The sequence below is a fragment of the Molossus molossus genome, unplaced genomic scaffold, assembly GCF_014108415.1.
Source record: "Molossus molossus isolate mMolMol1 unplaced genomic scaffold, mMolMol1.p scaffold_m16_p_22, whole genome shotgun sequence".
In the NCBI taxonomy this organism is placed as follows: Eukaryota; Metazoa; Chordata; class Mammalia; order Chiroptera; family Molossidae; genus Molossus; species Molossus molossus.
The window spans coordinates 2,833,186-2,846,128 of record NW_023425358.1 but is presented as its reverse complement, the minus strand read 5'-3'; the positions used below and the strand labels follow the sequence as shown (position 1 = coordinate 2,846,128).

At 51.5% G+C, this 12,943-nt stretch overlaps 1 protein-coding gene and 1 long non-coding RNA gene across 2 annotated transcripts in view; both read right to left on the bottom strand.

Moving 5' to 3' along the window:
* The window catches only part of UBASH3B (ubiquitin associated and SH3 domain containing B), a 147,681-nt gene extending 142,180 nt beyond the window's left edge, over positions 1 to 5,501 (bottom strand). Inside the window, exon 1 of the mRNA XM_036277013.1 lies at positions 5,341 to 5,501. Within this exon, the coding sequence (XP_036132906.1) occupies positions 5,341 to 5,501 (161 nt within the window). The remainder of the gene's footprint in view (positions 1 to 5,340) is intronic.
* Positions 5,502 to 10,395: 4,894 nt separating this feature from the next.
* Positions 10,396 to 11,437, bottom strand: LOC118639784. Its single transcript, XR_004961293.1, has 3 exons — positions 11,341 to 11,437; positions 11,046 to 11,200; positions 10,396 to 10,464 (listed from the first exon to the last, which is right to left on the bottom strand). It is a non-coding gene; the product is annotated as an uncharacterized LOC118639784 (long non-coding RNA).
* Between the last annotated feature and the right edge of the window lie 1,506 nt (positions 11,438 to 12,943).

The window sequence follows — 12,943 nt, the reverse complement described above, 5'->3', positions numbered from 1 at the left end:
GTCGCTGCCCGGGCTGGAGTGGAGACAAGACTGACTGCAGAGGGGCACGCAGATACTTTGGGGGGTGATGGACCTGTGCCGTGTCTTATGGTCGGGATTCCCTGTGTTTTCATTGCATCAAAACTGACCAACCTCTGAATAGGTTAATTTACTGTACATAAATTAGACCTTGGTAAAGTTAAAAAGAACACACCTCAAGGTTACTTCCTTTTGAACCAGGACCACTGTGTAGCCTGGAAGTTCACTGGACTTACAGCTTTAGCCCGAGGCTGCAAGGCAACACTGCGTGCTGGGTATGCCTGAGCTCGGAGCCTCAGGTCTCGCGCGACGGGCAGCGGGGCTCCCCCCGAGAGGACTGCTGCACCCATCTAGAGGAATAGTTCGTGCATGTGAGAACAATTTTCGACTGTGAAGTAACACATGAACGAAAGGGAGGGCTGTGTGGGCCATGATCACAGGCGGATTCGAGACTTCCTTGCCTACCCACGTAGAAGATCCCTTGAGCCTCTGTGGGCCATGGTTGGTCTTCTCGTTACCCAAGCCCCCTGGGAAAGAAGTTGTAGCTCCCACCCAGAATCAGCCACAATTCAGGAACACTGAGTTGAACAAGTACTTTCAGGGAAGGCACCCAATGTCCATGGCCAGGTATGCTGAAAGGCCAGATGGACTGGACATGTTCACTCCTGGGTTCTCCAAGCTGCCTCTCGATTCCTTGTGCGGCCAGCCCTGAGCTCCTTGTCCCTTCTGGCCGCCGGGCACAGCGAATGTAGCGTCCTGTCCAGAGCAAAGTCCAAGGCACTTCGTCTAGCTTTTTCCTTCTGCCATGGTCCTACTCTTTGACCAGGCATTGCCAAGTATTCTCAGTGGGAAAAGGGACACCTGGCACCCATGTGAATCCTTGCAGAGACCTCAACCACCATCTCTCGTTGTTCATGTTCCTCCAACCCAACGAAATCATACCCTAACCACACTTAGCTTGTGTGGATTACACTTTACCTTCTCCAGGTCCTTTCCTGCCCTGTTGTCATTTTGTCCTTACAAAGCCTTGTGAATTACACAAGACAGACATTGCCAGGCATGGAAGCTAGTCAGGATACGGATAAAAAGAGGCTCCACAGAAGACCTAAAAGCTTCAACTAGTCAGTCAATCAGAAGCTGAACTAGAAATTCATGTGACCCCTGTCACAATGTCCGTTTGCAAGATTCTATCTCTCAGTCCTTAGGAAACATTCTAAAGCCATTGGCTACTAGCCACAGGCAGCCTCAAACAAACCCCAACTAAAACAAAAGAAAACAAAAGGCACAGTTGTGTCAGCCCGGACTCCTCAAATTCACTGTCCAGCGACTGGCCCCCACAGTGGGCCTCAAGCTGCAGAACAGATAAGCAGTGAGACCCTCACCCCTCAGAAGCGGCAGAGGCCAGCAGGGGGTCAGTGGGCGATGAGCAGGTTACAGGAAGCAGCAGCTCCTGCAGAGTCCCGTCCTGCTGTCCCGCCGTCTGGCGATCCGTCCAGCCCTCCTCCTGGCCCCGCGCATCCTCTTCCTCAGGCCTGTGCCCAGCACAAACACTCTTCCTTCCAGCCGACCTCACTCCAGTCTTGACAAAGCTGGACCTTTATTTTTAGAACTTTTGTAACAGAGCAGACTATTGGGCACAGAAAGAAAGAAAAAGACAGGCTGCTTCGGCCCCTTGCAAGTTTGTCCTGAGGCTCCCCAACACGGCCGCTCGCTCACACACACGCAGGCCCACATGAAGCTAGCACTCCTCCATCCTCCATGCGGCCGGTTCTTCCACTGCCGTGTCTAAGTTGGGCTAAAGGTCATAAGGTGGATGGAAAAATCAGCACAGCTACAAGGGAGTAATGAGCGAGAGAGAACACACCCTGAGGTCACCCTGCTTGCTCAGCACTTCCTCCCTATAGCTCTGTCAAGCACTTAAGAAGCAAGTACAGATTAATCCTGTCCCCATTGGAGGGGGGCAGAGGGGCCCTGAGGGGTTCGTGACTTATCCAAGACCACAGCCGTGCTGGCCTCTGAGCTCTCTGACGGCCACCCAGACCCAGTGGAAAGTCCCCTTGCTGCTGCACAGCAGTACACCCAGAGAGACCACGGGAACCAGAGCTGTGGGCACTGGCTGCCACTGTTCTCTCCCCAGGGTCATGTTCCAGACGTTGGTATCATCCCTTCTTCCCCTACAGTCAAGTCATCCTGATCCCAGGAGACCAACCCTGCTCTCTCCAGCTTCCCGTCTCATCATGCTCCTTCCTCCAGACTTAGGACCTGAAAAAGGCTTCTCAGAAGCTAAGCCTGACATCCCGGCTCTCTTCTCCAAAATGAACTTACAGGGCTGCTCTCTGAAATCTCAGATGGCCCGGGGAGTGGTCCTTCTTACTACCGGAGTTGTCATTAAGGGGAAGGCTGATCACACTGGCCTTTCTGGGTGGAGTAGAAGAGATGCCAGCCTGGGTAGGTGTGAAAATAGGTCAGATGTGCCAAGGACTCAGCCTACTCCGAGGCACAGAATCTGAAGGAGACACAACCTTGCTCCCACCCAGGCTATTTCATCAAGGCCCAGTCTCTCACCTTTTCAGGAAAGAGGCATTGCTAGTAATAGCAGTGGCTGTGATAGGCTGAGTAATGGCTTCTCAAAAGGTAACCATGTCCTAATCCCTGGGACCCATGAACATTTTACCTTATGGGGAAAAAAGTAGTTTGCAGATGTGATTATGTGAAGGGTCTTGAGATGGGGAAATCATCCTGAATTTCCAGGACGGCCTTAAGTGCATTCACAGGGGTCTTGCAGGGATGGGGAAATCATCCTGCATTTCCAGGACAGCCTTAATACATTCACAGGGGTCTTGCAGGGATGGGGAAATTATCCTGAATTTCCGGGACAGCCTTAGTACATTCACAGGGTCTTGCAGGGATGGGGAAATCATCCTGCATTTCTGGGACGGCCTTAATGCATTCACAGGGGTCTTGCAGAGATGGGAACGTCTGGAGCACAGGCCATACAAGGCCCACAAAACCAGTACCAGCTAACATCACGCGCCTCACCAAATTAGCCTGACCAAATATAGCAGGCTGATGTTTAAGTTGATGATTGTGTATGGCCCACGAATGATGTTATAAATATCCAAATGGCCCTTGGCAGAAAAAAGGTTCCCTGGCCTGCTAGGAAAGAGACAGAGGGAGATTTGACTCAGACAGAGAAGGTAATGTGACCAGGAAGGCAGAGGTGGGAGTGGTGCCGCCACAAGCCAAGGAAAGCCAGCAGCCACCAGGAGCTGGAGGAGAGGAACGGATTCTCCCCTGCAACCAGCAGCAGGAGCACAGCCCTGCTGGCGCCTTCACTGCAGCCCAGTGACAGACAGAGCTTCTGGCCTAAAGTTCTATGCTCTAAGCCACCCAGTTTGTGGTGACGTGTTAGAGCAGGCAGAGGAACTAACACAGGAGCTGACACTAAATGGTTGCCCACCCTGTACCAGGCACTGCACTAAATATTTACCTGCATCAACCCAGTAGATCCTGGCGCTGGATGTGAGGCCTCTGCTGAGCAGGCACACTGCCTGGGTGGGAATCCCAAACTCGTTACTTACTGTTGTGACGCTGAACACGTTATGTAACCTCTCTAACCCTGTTTCCCAGTTCATAAAATGGGCATATAGTTACCTTTCTCACTGGGTGGCTAGGACAATAAAATGAATAATGGGAAAGTGTGTCGAACTGGACATAGTAAGTATTCAGTAAATGCGAGCAACTGCGAGATCTCGTGTTGACCAAGTCAAAATTAGACCATCATCCCAAAGTCAGGGCATGGACAAGGCCTCTTGGACCCAGTGTGGTAAAAAGATGTCCCTTTAAAGCCAGTTGACTAGGAAACATGGTGGTCTAGCAAACATAGTGAAGTACTTCTTCCCATAATTAAACAATTAGGTCCTAACACTGGCCTCATTTCTTAAAGGGACAATGCCTCAGCTTGAGCTAATTCTGCAGCATTCCCAGCAGACTTCTGGGCCCCTAGGTCCTGTTCCTAAGGAGAACTATGCACACTCGCCATCCACAGGAAGGACCTAACGTGCAGCATCCACACCTACATTTCCCTGCAGAGCCCACCACACCTCCCTGCAAATCTGGCATCAGGAACTGGAGCCCCAGTGCTTGGAAACCAGGGCACAGAAATGCCAGTCCAGTTCATGGCCTTCCAAGTGGGCTGGGTGGAATGGGAAATTAGGGGTCTGCTTTGATTTACAGGTTACAACCAGGCTAGTGAAGAATAAATGAGGCTTCCCCAGAGGCTGGAAAAGGGAAACCTGAAAAAAGGGGGAGAAAGAAACCCCACCACCTTCCATTAACTTTGCCCTTCCTAATAAAGTTTGCCTAACTCCCCCTTCAGTGATGTACTTCAAAGAACAAGCACCACAGGCTCCTAGGCAGTGTGTCCCCACCTAAGAAATCTGCAGGCAACCAAGGGAGAAGGGCTGGAGCCAACAGTGGCTTCTTTCCAGGCCAGACTCCAGCCCCACAGTCTTGCTGCCCAGCCTCAGGCTCCTGCTGCCTCTTGCTGGCAACCAGGCCTCTTAGCTGCAGGGGCGGCCACCTGTGCGCTCTCTGCCCTTGCCTACCCCACCCTTCAGGGGGAAGAAGGATGAGGGTGGACAGCTCTCCTTCTCGACTCTCAGGCACCCACAATTTCAGCACTGCCGTCACCACGGACGACAATCGAGTACCCAAGTCCCCTGGAGGAATAGCTTCTCCTAATTCCTTGCTCCCTATCAATGAACACGCAGCAACACCCACGCTCCCGCCTTCCACTCGGGAGGGAGACTGAACCCGAGAGCGGCATCCGGAGCTGGAAGCCGCTGCAGAGGAGTGACGGCCTCCCGCCCCCTGCCCCTTCCCTTTCCCGGCCGGCAAGAGGCTCCCAAGCCAGCGGAGCGCTTCGGACCGAGAGGGTGCCTGAGTACTCGGCGGGGCCCCGCCTCCACGGGGCTGGGGCCGGGGACCTCGGGGAGCCCGCGAGGCACCGGCTGAGCCCCACCGGCGGAGGTCGGGTTCCGGGCACGTACCCGGGACTCGAACCCGGTGCCCTCGCCCGTCGGCATGCCTCCCTTTAGGCATCCCCCCTTTAGGCATCCCCAGCAATCCCAGCGCGGCGCCGTCCCCGCACCCCCGCCCCCCGCCCGGAGGAGACGGCGCCGGCTCCAGCGCGCATCCCGCCCGGGACAGGACGTGGGCAGCGGGGAGCGCGCCGCGCGTGCGGCAGGCGAGCCGGAGCGAAGCCGAGGGCCGGCCGCCGGGGCGGGAGGGGTCGCGAGGGCTGCGTGCACCGCCACTTACGCGCGCGCCCGGGGGAAGCCCATGGACAGGAGCACGTCCAGCGCGGATCCATGCTTGATGGTGCCGGGGCGCTGCTGGCGGTTCCTGCGCGGGGTCACTTTGCTGTACAGCTCCTCTCTCGCGGCCATGCCGGGCGGGCTGGGGTGGCCGTACTGGGCCATGGCTCAGCGGCCAGCCATCGCCGGGAAGGCGCCGGCGGATCGTCCCGGACGGAGGAGGGACCCTGGCTGGGGAGGGCCGGGCGTTCAGGGCCGAGAGCCGCGGGAGGCGGCGGGGGCGGCGCTCGGAGCTTCCCGGGTGTCGAGATTCTGACGCTTCCTGGTGAGGCCACCGGAGCCAGACCTGCCCGCGCGGCGTGGGCCGGGCCAGCCGTCGGCTCCTCGGCCTCCGGGGCCCCGCCGCGGCTGCAGCAGCGTCGCTCCTCCGCCCCCCTCTCGCTCCTCTCGCAGCAGTCCGGGAATTTGCAATGAGTAATTTTTGAATGGATCAAAAAGGAATAGGAGCCTGTGGGCGGCCCGGCCTCGCCTCGCGGGGCCCCGCCCCTCTCTTAAAGCGGCCGCGCGCGGGTCGCTGGAGGCAGGCGCGGGCTGCAGAGTCCCCGGCTTCCAGGCAAGGATTCCGCCGGAGAAGGCTGCCTCTTGTCGGAGTCGGGAGTGGCTCCCAGCGCCCCCACATCCTCCACACCTTGCATGGAGCCCACTGGGCCTCAGGACACCAAATCAACGCAATTCAAGTCTCCTGCGGTTCTGGATGGGGTTAATAAAGAAAATTGAGTGAACTGGTGGATGACATTAATGAACTAGAAGGTCAAGCCAGAGGCCCAGAGAAAAGGTTTTGCTTCCGAAAGACCCTGCAAACCCCAGAGGATTGTTATAGCTATTGAAGACCATTCCACCAGCGGATGCGAGGCCACACTGAAAACCTACCCGCTCTCCAAGTCTGAGACAGTGACGTCAGGGCAAAGAGTGGGACCTCAGACTGTCAGGCTTGGGGGGCAGGGAAGACAGGAAAGGAGGGAGAGTTCAGGACTGAAAGAGGAAGTGGGAGAGAAGATGAAAGGAGGAAGGAGGAAGAGAGGAAGTAGGAAGTGGGAAGCGGAAGAGGGTGGAGGGAGAAGGAACAGAGAAACCACACTTTCTAACTGTAAGAGGTATTCAAATGGAATGGTATTCAAATTTCATTAAGGACAATGCCTTGTCAATAGGATTCAAAAAAAAGCCTGGATCATCAGTGGTCAGCCCTGAGGAATAAGTAAATTGCTTCATAGGTTGGACAAAACTACTCCCACCTGGAGTAAGGTGGACTTCCTACCCATACCCACTCCTCCATGCCCCACACCCGAGCTATTAAGATTCTTTCATTTGGAACTAAACTTATTTGCCTCCAAGAGGGACAATGGGCCCTCTTGGTGCAAGAGAAAAGGCACAGAGTAAACCCTAGCTGCTCCTCTTTTTCAGATAATTTATTGGACTCTTGTATGTGTCAATCATTGTGTTAAACATAATAAATGAATTAACTCATTGACTTTTTACAAGGACCCTGTGAAACATGTATGATTATTACCTTCATTTTACAGATGAGGAACGTCAGCCCAGAGAGACCAGAAGATCATAGAGTTGGTAAGTGCACGGCTGACTTTTCATCCACTCTGGTGCTTTGGGCAAGTTGCTTCTGCCTTCTACAGCCCCATGTCCTTATCTGTGTGCATCATAATACCTTACACACTGGGTTCCCCAAAATGTCAGCTCTTTCCTTTTATGGAGTGGTGGGGAAGGATTGTGACCAGCACTCATGAGCAGCTTTTTTTATGTTGCTTTATAAGGCATCTAAAAGTTTACCAGGGGAAATGACACAGTTTAGTTCTCTTAGCCCAGACTGGTTTTCTAAGGAATATCCAGTGGTATTTGAAAGTGGGGAGATAAAGACTACTGGGGCTCAAGCAACAGTGTGCATAACTGGGCCTCCTGCTGCATGAGGGATGAGGGACGCGTCATACTTCCTGGGTGGGAGCTTCTGCCAGAGCAGAGGAAGTGGGCTGGAGCCTTGTAGAGTTTTTTCCAGGGCATGAAGCAAAGAGACAGAACTGGGCTAGGAAAACAATGCCTAGTAGACATCCCCCTTGGGTATATGTTCAGTAAAGGACGCTGGACCTTACCCAATACTCTGAACTTCTTCCAAATGCCTGGGCTTAGAGTCAAGATCTGAGGCCTAGTTAAGAGCTACTAATACCTGTGGAAACTTTGTAAACCATCAGCATGACACAAATGTGAACTCAAATTTATTGAGAACTTACTATACGCTAGTGTTGTTCTTAGCTTCATATAACCTATTTACTCTCTCAGCAAGGCAATAAAGAGGTGTTCTGGCTGTAACTAATATTATTAATAGGAAAAGAGAAAATGGGAGGCCAGACAATATAAGCATGGCCGTCTGGGCAGCTTCACACTCCACCGGGAACCACCAGTCTGCTCCCTGCAGATCACTGGGGAGAGGAGTCCAATAAGGGCAGAAATGGTCGCATGAGCACTGAAGTCAGGGAGGTAGGGGAGGTGCTTGCCTGTCAGTCTAGCCTGGGAACAAACATAATTGGCTGGAGGGGGTGGAGCCACTGCAAGAGTGGAAAATCCTGAAGGACTCATTGGTCAAGATCCTAGTTAAAATCTCCAGACAAAGAATTCTCTCTCTCCTGTTCCTCTTGTATTATTCCTTCTTTCTTATACTCACTTGCTCTGTGGCCCATGCTAGCCCGCCATGAGGCCCTAGAAGCAGCATGGCCCATGGCCGTGCAACCCTGCACGCAATGAACTGCAGCTGAAACACAAGCTAAGCTAGCCAGATGCTGGGCTGGACTGTGCTTCAACATGGAACAGAAACTGGGCAGTGGCTTCAGTCCTAGCTCTGCTGAAGACAAGATGGGATTTTTTCCATAGAGGGACAGAGGGAGATGGGACCTTCGAAGGGAACTCCCTTAATGTTACTTCATCAATAAAGCTTTCCAAGATACCTCATTCCCCTGTGGGAACCTCAGGACCTTTTTCCCGCTGCACCCCAAGAGCTCCACTTCCACCAGCACCAGGTGGGGACGCTGGTAGGGGGCCACCTTACCAATAACACAGGTGCAACCACATTACCACTGGTCACCTTTCGGTATTGAAGCAGACAGAGGTCAACTATCTTGTCTAATATCATACAGCTAGTAAGTGGTAGAACCAGGATTTGAACTCTTAAAATTTGTCCTAACAACTGTTTACTACCATTGTTATAATGATTAACAGATGCCAACCATTAAAATAACATGGTTTCCTTTTTTTTTTCTTTATTGATTTCAGAGAGAGAGAGGAAGTGAGAGGGAGAGAGAAATAGAAACATCGATGATGAGAGAACATCGATTGGCCACTTCCTGCATGCCCCCTACCGGGGACGGGGCCCACAGCCTGGGCATGTGTCCTGACTGGGAATTGAACTGGCGACCTCTTGGTGCATGGGTCGATGCTCAACCACTGAGCCACCAGCCGACTCCTTTTGACACATTTTATGCCCCTTGACACAAAATTGCTGGATCTCTGTTTCTCCAGAAAAACTGAATTAACTGTCTTTGGGTGGGAAGAAACTTTCCTCTACTTTCAATTTTTTCTTTCAGCTGCTTTAATAATCAGACATGATGAGATGGATTAGCAGGAGAAAATAACCAAATTTAGTCCATATGTATGCCTGGGAACCCCACATCCATGAGAGAGTCAGAGATACCAGACACTAGAGAAGTTCAAAGACAGAAAGGGGACGTGGGTATCTAGGACATTCTGAGCTAGGGATGAGGTAAGGTGCCTTGGGGGCTTTGAAAGGTCATTGCAGGACAATAAAATGAGCAGTAATTAGAAGTGTGCCCTTCCCAGTAGAGAATCTCATCACGGCAAGGCTCTTACTCCGATTCATCTGGGTAGGTAAGGTGGGGCAGAAGTTTCTCTTGAACTTTCACTAGAGCTAAAGTTGCCTTTAGCTCCAAACAATCCGCATACCACAAAGGCACATCTTGGGGTGAGTCTTTCTGAACCCCTACATCTTCCTTCCTCTAGGAAAACTGTGAGATGAAGTGATGGGTATAAAAATACCCGGAGAGAGCACCATGGAAAACCAGGTTCCTTAGCGGGCACTGTGGGACCACTTTCACGGACATCCCAGCCTGACTCCCACACCTGTCCTCAGCTCAGTGCCAGCACTCAGACCGCTGCCATTTGTCCCGCCAGGGGTAGGGGGACTGCCAACTGAGATGCACTGCATTTGAATTGTGTTGACTTTTAAAAGCTATGGGAAGTTTTATAAGTGTCCATACTGTTATGGAGAGTATGGAGAAGGGAAATGACTTTGCAGCGGACAGGACACCGGACAGCAGTGGGAGGGAGAGGCAGGAGGGGGCCCTGCAGAGGGAGGGGCTGACAAGGAGCTTTAAGCTGCTTCCTCAGAAGGAAAAGCAGGTTATCATGTACCCTGACCCGATGCATATCAGATTCCACCCTGGGCCACAGACCTCTTTTCATTCATGTGAACACTTTTACCTCCACCCCTCTGGCCCCAGACACCTTCTTGTTGTGTTAGCCTTTCTGAAATGGGCACAAGGGTGCTGGGCAACCGACTCACAGTTTCTGAGGTGTGTCCTGCGTCTTTTCCTCCTCCTCTCTGCCCTTGAGAAAAGCCCCTGCATTCAGGCACATCTGCGGAATGTCTCCCGTCCTGGGGTTGGGGTGTTGCCTTGGAAAATGATGGTAGTGTTTGAACCACTGGGAATGACTTTAGCCCCTGGACTTCCGGGAAATCCCTCATAGCCAGAAGATGTGAACCCTGTGGTAAGGAAAGAACAGAAACAGCACGAGGGCTCCAGGCCTGGGAATCCAGACGCCTCCGTGTTGGCTGTGACCTAACTATGTTCTCTGCCGTCTCTGGGCATCGTCTTCCTCACCTGCCAAATGAGGGGTTAGCTCAGGCTGGGGTTCCCAGGACATTGCCAGTGGACTCCCGGGGACCCTTTATGGGCAGGGGCTGGGTTACTCACCTGAAGCCCGAGGGGTGAAGCACGGCATTTTCCCTCTTTTCAGAACAGGTACCCTTAGCAGCTTTATGCCTGGTTTGCTGTGGGAAGATGGTGCAGGAATGGGAACCATGTTTTTGCCCAGGGCCATTTGGTATTTATAACATCCTTCTTGGGCCATACAAAAGTATCAACTTAAAAATTAGCCTGCTATATTTGGTCAGGCTAATTTGGTGAGGCCTGTGATGTGAGCTGGTATTGATTTCTTGGGCCGTATGCATCCTATAGTCCAGATCTTCCCCACCCCTGGTTAGAGGATCAAAAAACAACTAAAAAACACTTTACTAGATGATCTTTAATGCCCAGTTGAGTTTTGAGAGACCATAATTTAATAAAAATTACAGTAAGGTAATGGATTAGGATTGGTGACGGGGAGAGAGGTTGCTGGGGTGGGAAGGAAGATGAGGGCGAACTGGAGAAAGAGGAGAAGCTTCCTCCACACAGGTTGTTGCTCCCTCCATCAGGAGAAGGTACAGTTATGGGACTCAGGATGCTACAATGGCAGCTGTCTCACAGCATAAATGTACTGAATCAACATGCTGTACACTTTAAACTTACACAATGTTTTATGCCAGTTACACCAAAATTTAATTTAATTTAAAAATAGTCATGCCATTCCTACCCTGTCCCAAGGCACAGTGATAAGAGAACGAAGGACCCGAGGCTCGGGAGCTGTTCCACAGGCTGGAACGTGTCGCTGAGACTGAGCCCGGCGCATGCGCACAGGAAGTGCGGGCTGGGTGGTCTGCGCAGCTCGACCCAGCAGGACAGCAGAGCCTGGAACAAAGTTTGGACCATCATTCCCAACCAATGAATGGCTTATATTTTCACACACATTGAAAAATGAAGCTCTATCCCAACTGCAAAGGCAAGAGAGAGGTGGGAGGGGGTCTATTTTCGGTTTAATTTTTGCCCACCTCTGAACAGAAATCCCAGCACGTTGCCGCGGAACCTCCCGGGAGACACTCCGCCGCGTGTTTCTTCGTGGACAGGCCTCACTGCCCAGGTCTGGGTCCCTGGCTTGCGCACAACAACAGAAGTGTTGTGAAATGACAGTACAAGCTAAAACAACGTTTTCCTCTTCTCATACAACTTCCTTTTTTCATACAAAAGGAAATGTACGGGCAGCATAAGGGAATATTTTATTTCTAAGAACTAGAACTAAGTACATTTAGAAGCCTAGGTATGGCCCTGGCCGGTGTGGCCCAGCGGTAGAGCATCGGCCCACGGACCAATGACTCCAGGGTTTGATTCCAGCCAAGTGCACGTACCTTGGTTGTGGTTCATCCCGGCCCTGGTCGGGTCACGCGGGAGGCAACCAGTCGATGTGTCCTTCTCACATCGATGTTTCTCTCTCCCTTTCTCTCCCATTCTCTCTACCTGAAGATAAATAGGAAGAAAATATGCCCGGGTGAGGATTTTAAAAAAACCTACATTTCAAGAAAACACACAAAAGATCTTGATTTAAGAGTGGAAACAGCCCTCCAGTTTGGCTCAGCGGTTAGAGCGTCGGCCTGCGGTCCGGAGAGACCGGGGTTCGGTTCCCGCTAAGGGCATGTACTTTGGTTGCAGTTTGTCCCCGGCCCTGGTTGGTCGTGCGGGTGGCAGCCACTCGATGTGTCCCTTCACGTCGATGTTTCTCTCTCTCTCTCTCTCTCTCTCTCTCTCTCTCTCTCTCTCTCCCTTCCTCTCTCTCCCCTCTCTCCCTCCCACTCTATCTGTACAAAAAATGGAAAAATATCCTCGGGTGAGGATAAAAAAAAAAAAGGTGAGGATAAAAAAAAAAAAAGAGTGGAAACAACGCGGTGTCTGAGGCCCGGACCTCAGCCTTCCCGCCAGGCAGGCGCAGGGGCCAGCAGCATCCAGAGGCCGGCCGTCAGCGGACGGTGCGTCTCCGTCTTCAGGGCTGCCAGAAGCATCTCCTCCAGCTGTGCTGTAGGAGCACAAGGTTAAGTCAGTCCGTGGAACCTGCTTCCTTGCTAATATTTTAAAAGTATAGATCAGACAATGAGTTCTCTGAGAAGCATTATACTTTGTGTCCTCTGTTGCTTTATGTCTCAATCTTAATGGAGCATTAAAAGAATGAAGTATTTTCATTGTAACTCTGCCAATAGCTTTATCTAGAGGCCTGTTGCCATTTTTGTCTTTCATAAAACTTTTGTCACCAGAATTATATATTTTGTTGTACAGATTGAGTTGGTGTATTGTATTCTTGGTTATCAAAACATACATATAGCTTTGGGACCCTATATGAACATTCATGATGTGCGAGAAAGCATGATACATACTGTATAACCTAATTACATAAATATGTACACTTAGTTGTGTACGTACACACACAGGACCCAGAAGGACACGTCAAACTGAACTGCTTGTGATTATGGCTGGCTTTGTTCTTTTCCATTTACATTACAATTAACCTTAATTGAGTAATATCAATTAAAATACCTTAATAGGCAACTAATTTCAGTGCCTAATTTATTTGGATGTGCTATTAAATGAACCACATGGCTGCTTGAA